The sequence below is a fragment of the Panthera tigris genome, chromosome B3 (genome assembly GCF_018350195.1).
Source record: "Panthera tigris isolate Pti1 chromosome B3, P.tigris_Pti1_mat1.1, whole genome shotgun sequence".
Classification (NCBI taxonomy): domain Eukaryota; kingdom Metazoa; phylum Chordata; class Mammalia; order Carnivora; family Felidae; genus Panthera; species Panthera tigris.
Window position 1 is genome coordinate 52,950,483 of NC_056665.1, and position 19,451 is coordinate 52,969,933.

The 19,451-nt window shown below is 47.6% G+C and overlaps 1 protein-coding gene across 1 annotated transcript in view; it reads left to right on the forward strand.

Annotated features, from left to right (window-relative positions):
• Window positions 1–1,949: 1,949 nt before the first annotated feature.
• Window positions 1,950–19,451, forward strand: part of TNFAIP8L3 (TNF alpha induced protein 8 like 3) — a 36,156-nt gene continuing 18,654 nt past the window's right edge. Inside the window, exon 1 of the mRNA XM_042988868.1 lies at window positions 1,950–2,204. Within this exon, the coding sequence (XP_042844802.1) occupies window positions 2,153–2,204 (52 nt within the window). The 5' untranslated portion in view covers window positions 1,950–2,152. The remainder of the gene's footprint in view (window positions 2,205–19,451) is intronic.

Sequence of the window (19,451 nt, forward strand, 5' to 3'; positions counted from 1 at the left end):
AGGAAAGAAGGTCTAAGGGAAGAAAGTTTCACATTTCCTATTGTTGGATCAAGGTTTGGCTTTCAGAGGAAGCTGGAGGTCTTTCCAATCCAATATGCTCTATTCTCTGATGCTACCATCATTGTTTTTCCTTAAGAATGCAAAGCTATGATAGCAAACTTTTTAAATGATCCCAGCTATTTATTTTTGAATATCAACTTTTACCCAAATGTTGCTGGTACTTTTTTCTTTTCACTTAAAAATGTGATTTTAAAATATTGTTTTTTCTAAATGGGATCCATTAGATCTAAGAAGTAATGTACTTTTCCATTTACCAAACATTAGCTGTGTGCCAGGCATTGAGTAATAGCCTCCACACACATTATTTCATTTACTCCCTTACAACCACCCTATGAAGGAGATGCCAGCACATGAGAAAACTGAAGGTTAAGCCATTTGCCCAAGATCACACATCTAGTATGAGACTCTTATGACTGTTCTATGGAAACCCATCCAACTTTTGTCAACTAAAGTCCTGAGTTTGGCCATCTAGAAAATGTTTTCTGAGGACAAAGTAGAAGAACTGTTATTTGTACTCCGTGAAGCCCATACCTTCACTAAAGGAGGAAGCCCTCAGGTAGCCAACACGCCAAACTCACCTGTGACCCTATACCCTACCAGTTAGGAGCCTATCTGGACATCAGATAAGCCTGATTTCAAGTCCCAGCCCACCCGCTTACTGGACCTGAGACCACAAGAAAGTTATCTACTCTTCCTGAAATTCGGTTTCCATATCTATAAAATGAGGATAATAATATAGGTCGAATTCTACGAAATGGCCAACTTTCGACTATATTTGAATCTCCAGAAAAGCATTTGCAGATAGTTCAACTCTCCACTGGGTCACTGTGCAGATTAAACAAATGCACATAGAAAACAATTAAATGGCTTTAGTAGACTTTCTCTTCCTCATCTCATTTTGCTCAGGTCAATAAAGTTAGTTTTCATTCTCTGTGGAACTTAATATACAGGGAAGCTGGCCTGAGGTTACATAAGTGTTGGAGCCGATAATTCAGGGAGACAGGAAGACTGCACGGATGGTTGAGAATTAACAACCAAGGATCTCCTGAGGCCTTACTGCTCCTGCTCTGGGCGTTTTCCCTAGTATGGTAGTTTCCTCTCTTAATGACGAAGTAAATGCGCAAATACCTCTTTAGAAAGTGAAAGGGCAGGGGATATTGAGGATGTGGAGCACTCCGTGTTAAGGAGAAAGACAAGGTTTCAAACCCGGTCTTGGCACGAGTTCGCGGCGCGAAGCGGCGGGCCGGAGCCGGCAGAGCGTGTCCACGCGCGCGGCTCCCAGCGCCGGCCTCGCGCCGCGACCGCCCCGCCCGCCCCGCCCACGCGGGGGAGACGCGCTGCCGGAGCGAGCGTACCTGCCCGGTGCTGTTCGCTTCCTCGCCAAGCGCCAGGCCCCGTTCTCGGCTCCTCACGTGCATGATCTTATTTACGCCCCCACAACATTCCCGACAAAAAGCAACTGTCATTTCCCCATTTGCCAAGTGAGGAAACAGCTCAGAGAGGTTGAGTCTCTCTTCTAAGGTCTCCAAGCTGGAGGACTCGAACCCGGGCAACCCCAGGACTCCCACACGGAACCTCTCCTTCTCCTTACTCGGTAGAGGCGCTTTCTCGCCTCAAAATCGTCCCAAGTTGGCCCCCAGCAAGAGACCGCTCGGCCTCGCCGACCTGCACGACCTCGCCGCGCTCCTTAGGTCCTGGGCGCGGGGCGCGGGTAGGAGGAGCGGCGCCGCCCCCGGGGTATTTAAGCCCGGTCTGGAACCCGCGGGGCCGGACGCTCCCGTTCCTCCCTGCTCGCGCCTCCCCTCCCCCTCCCGCTCTCTTCCCCGCGCGCTCCCACCCTCCGCCCCGCGCTTGCTTCGCGCGCAGGCACCGGCCGGCGGCCGCGGGGAACGGGACACGGGCGGCGCTCGCCTCTGGGGAGTCGACCCCCGGCCGTGGCCGCCGCGCATTGCCCAGCCAGCGCCGCCAGGGCTGCCGCCGCCCGGCTGCCCGCACCGAGTGCGCCGCGGCAGCCGGAGCTCGGACGCCGACCCCGAGCGTCCCGCAGACGGGAGGGCGGGCGGCTGCGGACGCCCGGCCGGCAGCTCGCAGCATGGATTCGGATTCCGGCGAGCAGAGCGAGGGCGAGCCCGTGACCGCCGCAGGTACCGAGGGGACGCGGCAGCCCAGCCCGGAGGGCCGGGACCGGGAGGAGGGGAGGCCGGGGCAGGAAATCGCGAGCATGTCACCGAGCTGCCGGACGGGAGGCCGATCTCTTCCAGGCCAGGACTGGGGATTGCTCCGCGCTATGAGTTTGCTGTGAGGCTTTCTCCCTCACTGCACTTGGGCGCGCGGGAGGAAGAAGAGGTGCTTCTGCGGGTGGCTCTCCGCGCAGCTGCGTCCCGCTGCGGGCTCGGGTCGCCCGGGCTGCGTGGGGGTGGGGAAAGGTTCGGGAAATCTGCGTCCCGTAGTTTGCTGCAGCGAGGGTCGCAACACATCTGCCCTTTGAAAGAACTTTCCGAGCGCCCACCCCGTCCTCGAACCCGGGGCGTCCGTCCTCGAACCCGGGGCGCCAGGGACGCTGCGGAACAGGTGACACGGTCCGAGGGCGCGACAGGGGACTCCGGAAAGGAGAGGACCCGCGGGTGGACTGGCAGGAGTCAGACCACAGCTAGTGGCTGCAGTTCCCGAGCCTGCACTAGCGGTGCAGAAGGGTTCGCCCATCGCTGTCCCGCACCGGCAGAGTGGGTTCCGGCGGAGGGGGTCCGGGAACACAGCCGCGGGGGCGCGCGGGAGCAGGGCTTCGCCATTAAGAGGCGCCGCCGGCTTTTCACAATCGATAGTTATCGAAGCAATGGGTGGATGCTTACTTTGGAAAAAATGAATGTCCTCCCCCGCCTCTCCCTGATACTGAGCAACAGGAGGAAGCCACCCACAGCCTTGGGTCGACTTACCGCTGGGCTCTGCCCACCTCCACCGCCGGCTCCGCCCCGCCGCCCACGGGTCCGCGCACCGGAGACCTGATCACCCTCCCCACCTGTCCGTGGCTCGCGGCACCCGTGGAGCCCTGAAAGCCACCCTGACCGGCCGACCTGTGAGCTGAGACTCTCCTGTTACACACCCGAAGTCCTAGACTAGTCCCCACTCTTCCCTGTATCAGACCAGCATCCTGAGAGTGGGGACCAAGTGCCAGGAGGCACTATGAGCCCAGGCGTGGGTGTAGGAAAGGCAGGCTCAGGAATCAGGCAGCACAGGGCCAGGCGCTGTGCCAAAGGCCCTACATATATTATTCCCCTTCATCCTCACAGCATCTAGCCAGGTGGTTATTATCTCCATTTTACAGAAGTCCAGAGAGGCTAAGTGCCTTGCCCACGCCTCAGCAGGCAGTAGCCAAGGGCAGAGTGATTCCCTTCCCACTGCGTGGTACCCCTCAGCCTTTCACAGGGCAGCTGTGGTCAACACCTTTGGGTGGGGAAGAGATGAGGCAGGCAAAGAGGAAAGGCTGCGTTACCAAGATGCCTATGTATGAGGATTCCTGTGTGTGTGTGTGTGTGTGTGTGTGTGTGTGTACACGCGCGCGTGTGTGCGTGCAAGGGCCACCTCCTTTGTGTAGGCATATGTGGATATAACCAATAAACATGAGCCTTCTGCTGCCTCTATGCTTCTGTGGCAATGAAGCACCACGATTTTGTTTCACAGGGGGGCTTGTGGATCTCCTTACATCATTTTAAAGTTTCAGTGTGTTTGTATGTATCTAAGTATATCTGGAAAGCTGAGGGGTAGGGGGTGCTGACCTTGACACTTTACTGTCTCAAAATCCCAGGAATTAACATGCTCTCCCCACCCCACCCTCAGATCTCTTGTGCACGTTGATGTTGAAGGGAAGGAGAAGGAAGCTTAGAGAAAGAAGAGGGAGAAGAGGAGGGAGGAGACACTCCAGAAGAGTTGGTGCTTGAGTGTAAGGGGAGGGAAGAAATTCTTAAGGGTCCTGTTGCTTCTTCCCCAAGCCTACCCAGCACAGAGTATCCCAGATGTATGCATTGTGTCAGGTCTCTGCACTGCTAACAGCAAACCCTACCATGGAGGTCAGATGGGTCCCATGAATAAGAGGACAGCCAACTCTGAGCTGTCACCATTCATTTGCACCTTGCTGTTTTCTACAGTCACTTTTTCTTTTTTTGTGTGTGCTTGAATCTCCCAAGTTGAACATTTATTTGAATATCCCAAGCCATTCTGCTAAATGGCATTCTGTCTCATTATTCTCAGTCTTAACTTTTTTTTTTAACGTTTATTTATTTTTGAGACAGAGAGAGACAGAGCATGAACGGGGGAGGGGCAGAGAGAGAGGGAGACACAGAATCGGAAGCAGGCTCCAGGCTCTGAGCCATCAGCCCAGAGCCTGACACGGGGCTCGAACTCACGGACAGTGAGATCGTGACCTGAGCCGAAGTCGGCCGCTCAACCGACTGAGCCACCCAGGCGCCCCAGTCTTTTTTTTTTTTTTTTAATTTTTTTTAACGTTTATTCATTTTTTGAGACAGAGAGAGACAGAGCATGAACGGGGGAGGGGCAGAGAGAGAGAGGGAGACACAGAATTGGAAGCAGGCTCCAGGCTCTGAGCCATCAGCCCAGAGCCGGACGCGGGGCTCGAACTCACGGACCGTGAGATCGTGACCTGAGCTGAAGTCGGACGCTTAACCGACTGAGCCACCCAGGCGCCCCAGTCTTAAAGTATTCTTCGTGAACAAGCTTCAAAACTAGATGCTAATTCATTGCCTTGCTGTCGCTGCATCCTGTCAAATAGAAACCCTTGCTGCAGCTTCAGATACAGGTTAAATGATAGGTATGTTATCCACAGGGGTTGACCTTTGTCTCTACAAGGAATGAGGCGTTCATCTGTGGACCTGTATCTCTACAAGCTGGATGAGTTTGTAACAGAGGACAGCAGAGGAAGTGGGACTTCTTGGAGTATTCATGTGTGTGTCTTCTTGTGTTGAGATGATAAGGGCTGCTTCCTCCTCAGTGGCCTTCCCTTCTCGAACTTGTGAAAAATCCCTGTGAGAGGTACCTTATTAAAGTCAAGAGCCTGGACTCTGGGATGAGAAAGACCTAGGTTCCGTTCTCTACCTTTGGGCAAGTTATTTAACCTCTCCAAGCCTGTTTCCCCCTCTGCAAAATGGGGATGACATTTAGTACCACAAGGAGGATTAAATAAAATATCACACGAAGGGGCACCTGGGTGGCTCAGTCACTTAAGCGTCCGACTATTGATTTTGGCTCAGGTCATGATCTCATGGTTTGGTGTGTGAGATAGATCCTCATGTAGGGCTCTGCGCACACACACTCTCTCAAAATAAATAAATAAATTTTTAAAAATACCACATGAAAAGTGTTCCTGGTAATCATTCAGTAAATGGTAACTACTATTTTGATTATCATTTGATTGGATTATTTGTTGTAAGAATACTGCTAAATAATGTACCTTGGTGCTTTGTAAAATGTAAATCAGTAGGCATGTGTAAAACAATTAGTATTATTGGCATTATTATTACATTAATATAATTGAGCAGATTTGTTTTGAATTTTCTCCTTTTCACACTCTCATTCTCTCTGGTGTGTGTGTGTGTGTGTGTGTGTGTGTGTGTGTGCGCGCGCTTATTGGTTTTGGGGGGAGGTTATCTTTGATTTACCTCTTCTTATCCTCTTCATCTTCCAGCTCAAGGAATGAAGATGGGGACATTCAAAATACTACTTTCACACCCCTTTTCCTCCAGCTCTAGGTAAAGTTGTACAAAGCAGAGAACGCTTTACCCAATCCACTGGCTAATGTGGAAATTAGCCACTTTCATGCCACTTCAAATAGAAGAAGAGATAACCCTTCCAACCAGTGAACCTTTTTCCTTCAGGGTAGCGAGAGGCACAGGAGGTCCTTGCCATTCTCCTTTCCATTTCTGGAAAGTCACCTTCCAAGATACAAATTGGCAGAAGAGTGAGAAAATCTCTGAGGACCACCTACTCTTTACTGCACCCCTTTCCAGAGACTTGTCTAAAGCTCTCCCCGGGGCCTGCTGTGCAGATTTCTCATCGAGCAATGCAGTGCCCTACATAAGAGGGTGAAGGGGGGAGATGAAATTTGTCTCCAACTGCATTTTCTGTTTTTCAGGAAGCACAGGATGATACTTCTATGCCTGAAACTCTACCCCACTTTTCTTTGATTTTGGGTTCTTTCTATGATTGGAAAAGAGGCAGGGTTTATAGAACACTGGATTCATTCCAGAGACCCAACTTGGCAGTCTGTGGTTTGGCAAACCCACCATCCATCTCTCAGAAATTCTAGCACTTGGTATATTAACTCAGCAGTGATTAAGAGTCTTTCCTAAGAAGCAACAAGTGAGTAAACATTAGTGGTGTCAGCTTTTTCCCTTTCTGGCTTGTAAGACCAAGATAGTCTACCCAGCTGAGGACAGACCAGCTCCTTCTACCTGCAGCTAGATGGTCCAGGGCAATCAAGCTTATGGGGATTCTTTGCAGCTGGGTAGGTGCTACAAAAAACATGTCCATGCAGTGGAGTCAGGATGTGGTAGGAGAGCATCAAGACAGTAAAAGAAATGGGAAAACAGGCCCCCAACTTTGTATTTGCCATCCTTCTCATTGCCTAGGTCCTAAGCTTGGTCTTTGTGAATAAAGTGGCAAGGAGTGGGTAGGCTTCAATAGGTGGCCAAAAGGAGGAAAGGCATTCCAGAAGTCACACACCACTTGAGCAAAGGCACAAACAGGGAGGTAACTGGAGTGAAGGGCATATACTAGGGAGTACTGGGAAATAAAGTTATATGAGTGAGGGGAGGGCCTCATGGAAGAGGGTCTTAATAACTTGGTCCTGATGGTGCCAGAGGAGCCCCCATTGAGCTGATTGTTGTGCAGAGATATGACTGACTGAAAGTTGGGTTTTCGGGAGCCACATTTGATAGACCTGAAGTATAAGGACTGCCTAGGCTTGAAGCGTCAGCTAGCAGGGGTGGCCACAGTATTGGAGGAGGTTGTGGCTCTAAGGCAAGGCAGAAGAGGAAGGAGGCCAGTGCCACATCAGAGAAACAAACAACAGACACTGCCGACAGATTGTACAAAAGCAGTGAAAGGAGAGGGAGAGTGAAAGGAGACTAGCGTGTCAACTTGGGTGAGGCAGGGAAATCCAGGAGACGGACTCCCCAGCCCAGGCTTCCAAGCCCCTGTCCTTCCATCAGGCACATAGCAGTGGTGCTTTCCTTAAAGGCACTTTTCCCCTGCAGACAGTAAATCATGCCTGGTTTCAGGGGATCTTGAGGTTCTGCAGTTTGTTGATTCTCAGTGTTAGGTTCCTCAAGGAGACTGTTGAGTAACCTTTGTTGACTGACAGATTGACCATTGATGGGCTGGCCGACCTGGCACAGGGACCACCTGAGGATGAGGTATCGCTTGCCTGTTAGTCATAGTCCCACATCTTGTTCCTGTTTGTGGACCTTTTCAGGAGCCTCTGCCTCATCTACACTCTGGGCTGTAACTGCTTTAAGGGTCGGGACCCTGTCTTGTGCCTTCATGTTCCTGAGATTTTATGGACAAAATAAGTGGAAGAGCATCTAGAGGAGCCTCCTGGGAAGTCTGCACTGAAAGGCCAGACAGCCAGAAACCTTTCCTATAAGGTGGAACTGCCAAAGCTTTCCTCCAGTGCTTTGTTTTCCTTCTGTGTTTTAAGATTTCTTGCACTATCTGGGACCCTGTGTTGGGAAGTATGGGAGATGCAGAGAGATAATGGCAGGGTCCATCCTGTCTTCCAGGGTTTGAGATCTGATGGGGAGACAGGACATCTATAGTGATGGCCACAGCCTACACCAGTACATGAAGACTCTTGACCCTTGCCCTAGGATAACACGCCAGCCAAATTTTTGTTTATACGTTCTGTCTTGGTAACAGCCACTTTCCATTGTCTGCTTTATGGTTATTCTTGTACATCTCTCATCTCTTGTACTGGATTGTTAACTCCCTAATGGCAAGGATTGGGTCTTTTTCACCTGTATCACTTCCTACCAGCACCACCCAGGGACCCTAAACAGACTGGTAGGTTGCTGGCTGGCTGAATGCATGCATACATCGATAGATGGATAGAGGCATAACTCAGAGATAGTGCAGGTTCGGTTCTAGATCCTGGCAGTAAAGCAAATACTGCAATAGTCAAATGAATTTTTAGGTTTCCCAATGCATATAAAAGTCATGTTTACACTATATTGTAGTCTCTGAAGTGTGCGATTGCATCATATCTTTAAAAAAAATGTACATACCTTAACTTAAAAATCAATTTAGGGTAGCAAAAATACTTTGGTAGGGGTGCCTGGGTGGTTCAGTCGGTTAAGTATTCGGCTCTTGACTTCGGCTCAGGTCATGATCTCACGGTTCATGAGTTTGAGCCCCACATGGGATTGTTTCTCTCTGGCCCTCCCCCACTCATCGTGCATGTGTGTGCGTGCGCTCTCTCAAAATAAACTTTAACAAAAATAAAAATACTTTATTGATAAAAAAAATGCTAACCATCATCTGAGCTTTCAGTGAGCTGTAATCACTGATCACAGATCACCATAACAAATATAATAAAAAATGAAAAGTTTGAAATACTTCAAAAATTACCAAAATGTAATACAGAGACATGAAGTGAGTAAATGCTGTTGGGAAAGTGGTACTGATAGACTTGCTCCACCAGGGTTGGCACAGACCTTCAGTTTGTAAAAAAAAAAAAAAAAAAAAAAAAAAAAAAATCTGCAAAGGGGGTGCCTGAGTGGCTCAGTCAGTTGAGCATCCGACTTCAGCTCAGGTAATGATCTCCCAGTTTGTGGGTTCAAGCCCCATGTCAGACTCTGTGCTAATAACTCAGAGCCTGGAGCCTGCTTTGAATTGTGTCTCCCTCTCTCTCTGCCCCTCCCCCACTTGCTCTCTGTCTCTCAAAAATAAATAAATATTTTTAAAAAGCAAAGTGCAACAAAATGAGGTGTGCCTGTATATGGATAGACGGATGGATGATGTTGTAGGTTGGTTCCCCACGAAGCATGCAGTGAGTTTATTTGGGGGAGAAGAGGGGAAGGGAGGAACACTGGACTAGGCAGAGTGAGAAACTGAGCTTCAATGCACACCCAACAATAGCCTCCAGCTCTGGAGCTGCAGTAGCCCTTCAGAACCATTCTGAGTTGGGGTGAGGGGCCAGGACTTCATATCCCCTTATACAGTGATGAGTCATTAGATGCAGGCCATCCCAAGGAACAGGGTGTGACCTGGGGTGAAGCTGTTCCCATCAACTGAGGGCTGTCTGCAGGCCATGCCCCCAGCAGCTTGTGAAGTTCTTGGTTCTCCATTCTTGAGGAGGAACCTGGGCAGTATGTTGCAGCATCCACCACGGGTGGTCCCCCAAATTCTTCAAGAATGTTTCATTAGGGATGGCAGCCCTGTCTACCAGCAAAGCTCAGGAGATAGTCATTGAGCTATAAATTTTTTAAAAATTTTTTTTAATGTTTATTTATTTTTGAGACAGAGACAGAGCATGAACAGGGGAGGGGCAGAGAGAGAGGGAGACACGGAATGGGAAGCAGGCTCCAGGCTCTGAGCCATCAGCGCAGAGTCCGACGCGGGGCTCGGACTCACAGACCGCAAGATTGTGATCTGAACTGAAGTCGGACGCTTAACCGACTGAGCCACCCAGGCGCCCCGAGCTGTAAATTTTATCTAGACCTCATTAGGACAATTTAGATTGCCAGACAAAATTAGCCATTCTAGACCTCATAGCTCTGCACCCAGTTATTCAATCCACTCAATCCAATAGATATTGACTGATCATCTGTGTTATGTTGAGTGGTGCAGGGTGCTATGGTAGCATACATAAATGGAATTAGAAGTAACCCTACCCTCTAGAAATTTGCAGCCATCCATAACTGAATCTGCATGACTGGGTGGCATCAACAATAAATGGTATAGAGTTTGGAGCACAGAGCATTGTGGTTTGGAGTTCCGATGGGGAGGCTTCATGGAGGAGATGGGCCTTGAGGGTAGCCTTGAAAGAGTGAAGGATTTAGATGGGGGGAGGAGAGAGGGAAGGGAAGAAAGGAACCTGTGAGGAGCCTGGCCTGACTCAATGGGGATCCCCTTGGAGGACTCGTGGGAAGAGGGTTGTCATACTTAGAAAGTAAAATTGGGTGTCATGATGGTGGTTGTATCCAACATGTAAGTTTCTAGAGATGGGACAAGAATGTGTGTGAGTGTGCAAATAGAAAGCCTTATTTCCTACATTATTTTTCTTTTTAAAAATATGGTACCTGCTTTTTTATTTGTCAACAAAATCAAATTATAGCCACACTTTCCATTAGCACCATCCTCTAACTGGTTGTTTTTCCTCCAGAGTTATCATTGGCTCTCACTTGAATTCACATGCAAATCTCTATAAAGTCACTGTATACATAATTTGATTTTGTTTTTTTCGGTCACTTGGCTTCCAACTCTTTATGTAAAATGTCTGTGTAGGTGGGTGTTTGGGCTGTATTCTGTGCAAGTATAGAAATAAAGGATAGAGAACCATTTAAAAAACAAGTTTCCTGTACCAACCTAATCCAAGAAAACATATAAGGAGGATGAGTATCTGTGTCCTTCACATATATTAAGGCATGCCAAAAAATATATTACCTTTTTATACATCAGAAATTTTTTTTTAGGCAGTTGCATGGTCCAAATTCTGATGCTGCTTTAGAACAGTCTTCATGTTCATATTGGGTTTTCTAAACATCATTGCCTGCGAATAAACTTGAGTCTGTTCATGGAAAATCTACTAGTGTGCAGACTATAAAAATGGAAGGCTTGGCGGCACAGAAAGTGCTAGACACACCCTAATAGAAACCAGTATTTTATAACTCAGTTCTCCAGAAATAAAAAAAGAGAGAGACATTTTGGTGGGGTCCAAATATTGGTTTAAACTATTGAAAAACCACAGGAGCAGCCACTAGCTTCTAGGTTCTCCTCTCAAAAGCAAAATATGCTTTCTGTGAAACCGTTCTAACCCTGAAAAGAAACATTTTGGTGACATGTAGCTTTATGGAGGTTCCCAGTTGATATTTTTATGGTACAGGCATCCAATTTCATGCCTGGGAGGGAATTTCTGTCAAGGGCTGTTCTGGTGAGCACGTCCAGCATGCCTGATTTGGGGCCTGTGGGTTATGCTGGGAAGATACACAGATGTTGGCGTAGAATATGGGAGGGAGGTAATGGGGCCGTCTGCAGGGCAAGCCTCTGGAGCAGCTCTGTCCTACCACATTCAAGTCTGGTTCCTTGGTTTCCTCAGGATAACGCTGAGACAGGGAGAGAAGACTGGGGTTGGGGTTATAGGAGAGGAAGTAGGGTTTAAGAAGGTGTGGCAAATATCAAACAACATGAGAAGCTGTGGGGATGTGCCAGCCAGAGTCCAGCCCCAGACGGCTAGTACTGAATGCAAAATAATAGTGATGTTTTGAATTTTACTTATTTATTCCATGTTAATTAAGCACATACAAGGCACTTGAGACTGAACTGATTGTTTATATGATATTTAACCCTTAGACCAGCCTTCTGGGATAGATACTATAAATAGCCCCATTTTATAGACCAGAAAACTGAGGCACAGAAGGAGGTTAAGTAACTTGCTCAGGGATATGCAGCTTGTCAGGGTATATGAAGACAGTCTAACAACAATAATAGTACTCTTGTACCAGGTAGATTAGGTAAGTTAAGTTGGCAGATGGCACCAGGTTCCTTTGTATCCCCCACCACCTCCCACGGGGCCTAGAACACTGACCATTAGGTTCCTTCATGAGGCTCCTTCTGTTAGGACATTGTATCTTCAGAAGGCCCTGTTTTAGGGGTGCCTGGGTGGCTCAGTCGGTTAAGCGTCCGACTTCGGCTCAGGTCACGATCTCGCCGTCCGTGAGTTCGAGCCCCGCGTTGGGCTCTGGGCTGATGGCTTGGAGCCTGGGGCCTGCTTCTGATTCTGTGTCTCCCTCTCTCTCTGCCCCTCCCCCGTTCATGCTCTGTCTCTCTCTGTCTCAAAAATAAATAAAAAACATTAAAAAAAATTAAAAAAAAAAAAAGGCCCTGTTTTAAGCAGCAGACATTGCCTGCATCAGCCTAATGACACATGGGCAAGGATTGGCTGGGATTGGAAAGGATTGGAGGAAGGAGTAGAAAGCAGAGCCAAGGGAGGTGTTGAAGACAGACAGACATCCCCTTCATCAGAGTGCTTAAGCTGAGTCCTAAGAAATTTTTTTTCACTCCAGCATTGAGTCATTTCAGATCAAGAATGGTAACCAGTTGGATTTGAGGATGAGAGAAAACTCAAGGATGAGCCTGCCCCACAGTGAAGAGAAGTTGAGATTCAGAGCTAGATGACTGGGGTATGGGTGTCCAGCACTGTCTCTTACCGCCTTTTAGTAACATTGGTTTCTGATCAAAGGCAAGCCATAGCTCATGGCAGAATATGTGAAAACGGTACAAAGAAGAAAATTAGATTGAGCCCTAAGAATAGATGTGCTTTTCCAGAGCCAGAAAGCAATCCTGAAGAGATGCAAGGGAGCTTTATTTGGAGAAAGAGGGGGCTTTATAAGAGAATAAAAGTCCCCCTTCTGCAGTGTTTACTCAGGAATACTAAAAACATCTGGCTAAAAACTGTCAGAACCAGAACTGGAAGCCAGATCCTCTGGCTTCTCTGTCCTTCCCCAAAAACATACGTAAGTTTAAAATAGGACCAGAGTTACTCTGGATGGTGGGATATCAAAGGATCCCTTCTCTATTTCCTTCTGACACCTTCCACCGTGTTCTTGCCACCCTCTCCCCTCCTTTCCCTCTTCGGAGACTTCTCCCCAAGAAGCACATCTGCCCACCGGCCACCACAGGCCCATACCAGGCCCTGCCCTTCTTTCTGGCCCACCCCTGCCCCGCATCCAGAGAGCCCTCCACAGAGCCCTCAGAAGATTTTTATATTCCTTAATACCCAAAAGATATTTAGCAGGTTTTATAGATGCCCAGTGATAATTGCAAAGGTTAATTTACCCTGAGTTTAACAGCTATCAGCTTCAGGGATAGATTTATTGACCTCTAGTTCTCCAATTGTTTTTCATCTTTGTTTATATTGATTGTTTTTGTAAGGAAATGGAAATTAGTTCATCTGTGTTAGCTTCTCTACCGTTAGGATTTAACTTCATAATTTAGTCTCAGTGAAACAAGGTGGGCCGAGCTCAGTCAACACAGAGTCAACTTTTAGAGAGCCCAGAGGAGTGTCCAATGGGAATTCAACAACAATTTCTTGACTTTCTCTTTCCTTTTGACTTCTCTGACTGTATATAAACCTGTTTCCTGCACCCTTCCTCCACTGGTCCTCCTGCTTCCCTCATTAATGCTCTTTTCCTACCTGTGTCCCCTCAGGCTGAGGCCTTGGCCTGGTCTCTCCTGACAATACACTTTCATATGAGAGAGAACACCCACTCTTTCAGCACAAAGCCAGATATTCCCAAAGCTGCATTCTAGCCCAGTCCTCTCTCCCAAGCAAGAATCCCACCTTTCAGGGCCTCTGGAGAGGCCAGGAGACCTTTCGACTCAGCGCCTCCACACCCAGACCAGTACTTTACCCCCCTCAGCTTTTCCCAGCTCTTCTGTGGCCTCCTCAGCCACCAAGTCGATCAGAGTAAAACAACTGTAAAGTCATAAGAACAATTAAATATCCCGTACACATGATCCCATGGCAAAACCAGGAGATGGATAAAGCAGGTATTATTGTTCTCAGATTACACATGAAGAAACAGATTCAGAGCGATTACCCCAAATCATAAAGAAAGTGGTGAATTTTCACTATTGCAAACTACCAACCCCCCAAAAAGGGGCAGCAACAAACCTACATATCCAACCTAAACAAACTATTCAAATAGCTATTGAACGATTAAATACATGATCACATTTCCACACAGTGGGATATTATTCAGCTGTTAAAAATTAATTTGGAGAGCATATAATAAATAGTTTGCATTATAATGTATAAAGAAAGCTTGGTAATCTATTATCTCAATTGTGCTACATACATGTATACACACACATATAAAAATGTATGTATATTTATACACACACACCCCTATAAATACATATGCATACACACACACACCCTTTTGTATAGAGAGAAGGGGAGGGGACTCCCTTACATTCAGTCATACACATAAATTTTATTTTAACATTTTAAGGCTGGAACAGAATTAACAATTCTATATAATGAGTTTCTAGGTAATTATAATTTCCTTCTTTGTACTCTTCTTCCAGATATTTCTGCAGTGAATATGCATAACTTTCAGAGGGAAGTTTGATCTCACTTGATTGTACTGCTCATCCTTTGGGCTTTCTTGCAGTTTTGTCTCAGGTCCTTCCATCTTCTTCCTTCTCTTCCTTCCTGTGATCCTCTTTCTTCCTCAGACCAGTCCTCCATGAGTCCTTCTCATGGCTCCTCCTGGTGGGGGTACGTTCTAGGCTTCTTTCCTCAGCCCTCTTCCTGCTCACCTATTGCCCCGTCTTTGGCTTTCCCCTCTCCCTGGTACCTGTCCCACATCACACTCTCCCCTCTGAGCCCACCCAGCCTGGGCCTTGTGAGCCCTCATGCCATGAAGAGGAAATGTAGACCACCAGAGTGGGTAATGAGCTCATAGATTTGAGGCCTGCAGTCTGCCCCAGAGCACCAGAGCCTCTCAGACCAAATGGACATGCTGGATGAGCTTGCTCACTCAGCCATTTTGGTTCCTAAACATGGCCTCGCCATTGCTTGCGGACCAGCAGTGTGTGCAACCATACCTCCTTCTTATCATTTGCAAGTGAATGAATATGACCACCATGATTTTTGAAAGAGAGATCAGAGAATATGAAAGGCAGAATAATAGGGCGCCTGGGTGGCTCAGTCAGTTGATCGTCAGACTTCAGCTCAGGTCGTGATCTCATGGCTCATAAGTTCAAGCCCTGCATGGGGCTGGCTGCTGTCAGCCTGTCAGCAGAGCTCTCTTGGGATCCTCTGTCCTCTCTCTCTCTGCCCCTCCCCCTTGTGTGTATGTGTGTGTGTGCACATGTGCACATGCTCAATTTCTCTCTCAAAAATAAATTTAAAAAATCTTGAATAAAGGCAGAATAATCAAGATAGGAAGTGAATTCTTAGAAAAAAACAGGCATTTATGAGAAAACAGGCATTTTAGAGAAAACAGCCTCACACTGGGCTTTCCATTCACCCCCAGAGGGAGGTCAGTGATGGGCTGAAGGTCATGGTGGGATGAAGATGTCTAGTTCCAGCCATCCTTGCTTTTGTGTGTTTCATTTTTGTTAAAAAAAAAAAAAAGGTTTTTTTCACATAAAAATAGCTCTGCCAAGTTGTCATAACCCAACGAGAGTGACTGGAGTCTGAGCAAAGTCTGAAGGGGATAAAGTTTGGTGATAATTAGGGCCAAGACTGTCTTAAGGCAGGATGGAGGCTGGCAAGGACTAAGAGCAGCTGGTCAGGTCATCAGGAAGTCAGGACATGTGGCAGGGGCCACAAAAAGGGCCTTTCTCTTGAGTCACTTGGCCTGCAACAAGTCTACCAGTCATGGCCGCCCCAGCCTGCTTGGGCCTCTTCACCTGGAGGGGAGCCCCACTTAAAGAGTCCAAAACTTTGAGAAAAGCTGGCTCCCTAGCAGAGGCATCCTGACCTCTTACCTCCTACCCAGAAGCAAGTCCTCCTCCTGACCTCTCCCCGGCCCCAGATTTCTGCCTCATCCTTGATGCTTCCCTTCCCTGAAGCCTCTCCCACCCAGGTGCTTCTCTCCCACTCACCTCACAAGTCGTCCTGGGCATTGGAGGGACTAAGGCAGTGGAAACTCTGAGACCTGTGGCCATGACTGGTCATAAAGCAGCTTCCAGATCTTAACAGCTTCCAGAGAGAAAAGCCAGGCTTTTGCCAATGGACTACGTTCCTGAGTAGTAACACGAAGAGCTGAACAACAGCAGTACAGTGACTTTGAATTCTCAAGGCAAATGACTTTCCAGGTAGAGTTCTGAACTGCAACCATCAGTCAAGTGTGTTGGGTGGAATAAAGTCACCATAAGACATGTTTCCAGACAATTACCTTACTGTGTTCCCTTCTTTAGGTTGCTGCTGGATCAGGAGTCAGCCCACTGAGGCCCCCAGGCCAAGTCCACCTGCCATCTGATTTTGAGTGGCCCATGAGCATTTTAATCTTTTTTAATGGTTGCATTTAAATGGTTATATAAGTGTCCAGATCTGTTTTGCCTTTTGGCCCTTTATTCCCTGGCCCTTTCAGGTAGTTTGCTAGTGCCTGTATTAGACAAAGTATTCCAGTGAAATGGGAGTAAGAAAGAAGAAGCCATGAGATCCAAAAACAGGAGATGGACACAGGAGAGAAGGAATGAAGGATTGGAGGGAGAACCGGGTGACAGCCTGGAGCAGGCTTAGAGGGAAATGTGCCCAGAGTTGATCCAGGGCACAGAAAGCTCCCAGAAGAGTCTCCAAGAAGGAAAATTAAAGTGAAAGATTGGTTGATGTGTCAGAACCTACTGAGAACTCTGTATTCTGTTAGGAACTTTGGGAGTGAATTAGGGCTAGGCAGATAGAAAACTAACCAAAGAAGAACAAGGCAGTTTTTAACTTCTGAGAAAACAAGATGAATAAGAAAGGAAATACAGTCATGGAAGTGATAGAACATACATGACTCAGCTATGAATTGTATCCAAATCATGGTAATGTAAATCACTGAAGTTAGAGTTAGCCAAATATTATAATAGAACTAAATGGGAAAGTGAAAGGAGAAATGAATGGAGAAGAGAGTTAATTTATCACTTTCCAAAATAGGAAGTTAAAAGCAAATAAAGTTAAGGGCTAACAGGATAAGCATGTAATTTAAATATAAAGAGGTAATTATTAGTTGGAACAGCTAAAATAGTTTGAAGTATTTGGGGTCTAAAGAGCCAGCATCAGAGGTGGGCCAGAGGATGCTGCATTTTGTAGAAGCCGTAGAATGACCTGACTTTTAAAATAGTGTACCCAGGGGTACCTGGGTGGCTCAGTCAGTTAAGTGTCCAACTTCGGCTCAGGTCATGATCTCGCAGTTCGTGAGTTTGAGCCCCGCGTCGGGCTCTGTGCTGACAGCTTAGAGCCTGGAGCCTGCTACGAATTCTGTGTCTCCTCTCTCTCTGCTCCTCCCCCACTCATGCTCTGTCTCTCTCTCTCTCTCTCTCCTTAAAAAATAAAGCATTAAAAAAATAAATAAATAAAATAAAGTAGTGTACCCAAGGGGTGCCTGGGTGACTCAGTCGGTTGAGCATCTGGCTCTTGATTTTGGCTCAGGTCATGATCTCACAGTTCATGAGATGGAGCCCCATGTCAGGTATTGCACTGATAGTGCAGAGCCTGCTTGGGATTCTCTCTCCCTCCCTCTGTCCTTCTTTCCCTCTCTCCCCCTCCCTCTTTCTCTGCCCTTCCCCTGTTTGAGTGTACTCTCTCTCTCAAATAAATAAACTTAAAAAAAATAAAATAATGGACCCATAATCACTTTGAAAATAGATTTTTAAAATAATAAAAAGAAAAAGTGACTTGTTCAGCCCAAGGAGTGATGTCCTGGCAACCATGCCCAGGTGGGAAAAAGGCACAATGGGGGTAACCTCAAGCCCCTGGCTGGAGGAAGTAGGCTTCAGTGTCCTGGGGCCATGCTAGTTCTGATTATCATTATTGTTCCTGACATTAGTGTGAGTACATTTCAATAAAATGTCAAGACTGATAGCCATTGATTCATGCAATGAACACTCTCTGCATTTCAATCCCTGGCTGGAGCTGTTGGGATGAATACATCATGATTCCTGCCCTCAGCAGTTCACACACTGGTGATAAATAAAGTCATTCATCCAGCTGGTGTATGATGGCTCTACACAGCGATAATATACTAGAAGGATACATGATTGCAGGGACAGGTGCTCAGAGGTCAGAAGTCCTTCGGGGAACATGAGACTCTTAAATATGGAGAACAAACAGAGGGTTACTGGAGGGGTTGTGGGAGGGGGGATGGTCTAAATGGCTAAGGGGCATTAAGGAATCTACTCCTGAAATCATTGTTGCACCATATGCTAAATAACTTGAATATAAATTTAAAAAAATAAATTAAATTAAAAAAAGAAGTCCTTCGGGGAGCCCGGGAGGTTGACTAGGAATCAGGGGAGATGGGGTGAGGCAGGAGCAGATGTCCAAGCACCAGGGAACGAAACGTGCAGAGGCACAGAGAGGACCCAGGAATGATAGAGCTTGTTACAGCTGAGACCTGTGTGTGGCCTGGAGTCAGGAACTCAGAGTTTTTAGAGGAAGAAGCTGGAGAGGTGAATAGAAGATAGACCCTCCGCTAAGCAAGCAGGCATGCCGTGATAAAGAGTCTGTCCTTTGCCTTCCCCCGTGACATCACTTCCTGGACTGACTGGTCTCTATGGGTTTTTTGAGGTTTAAATTTATCATTGAGCTCCTACTATGTGCCAGGGACACCACCGTGTACACAGGAGTCCAGGTCCCCTGTCCTGGGATTTGCAGTGAACAGACAAGTGAAGCAGGTGGGAGGCCCTTGAATAGGCCCTGTTTGCGGGGCAGGGGGGCGGGGTTGTTCTGGACAGAAGGGATGTTCAGGGTGTGTGTGTGGCGGGGGGGGGGGGGGGGGTGGTAATAGGGAGAGCAGCAGGCTGTGTTTGCATCTGAGTAGAAAAAGCAGAGAGCATGTGTGGGACTGGGGCAAGGATGAGCCACTTTCTCTTTGGGACAGAGAGGTGGACGACAGGGATGTGAGGCCTCACGGGAAAAACTGGCCCTGGGGTTTTGGGCACAGCTCCCACATACAGCTGTGTCAGCACAGGGCGGCCTGCTGGGGCTGGCAGTCTGCAGCTCGGTTTGTGGGCGCTGAGGCCAGCATGGGGAGAGGCCCTGGGGCGAGTCTGCTGACCGCCTGCTCTGTGGTGAGCTCAGGCTGAGGTTCTGACAGAGGAGGCAAGGGCCCCAGGAAACTGGTGGAGGGGGCATTTTGGAGGGAAGCCACCAAAAAGGAAACTGGAGGCTCTGAAAGTCAGTGCCCCAGGTTTTTTCAAGGAGGGAAGAGCAGGAGGTGTTCCACTGCTGAAGCAGACAGTTACAGAGCTGGAAGAGAGCTCTGTGGGTGGAGGGGAATCAGTGTGAGAGAAGGAAGGCTGATAATCCATCCTATGGGTATCTCATATACGCCCAGTGCTGTTCTTTTATGGATTTAAAAACTCAGTTTCTGATTCTGAAGAAGATACTATTAAATTGAGAATATAAAACAAATTAGCAGAATCATCTAGTCCAGCTCCCCCACTTA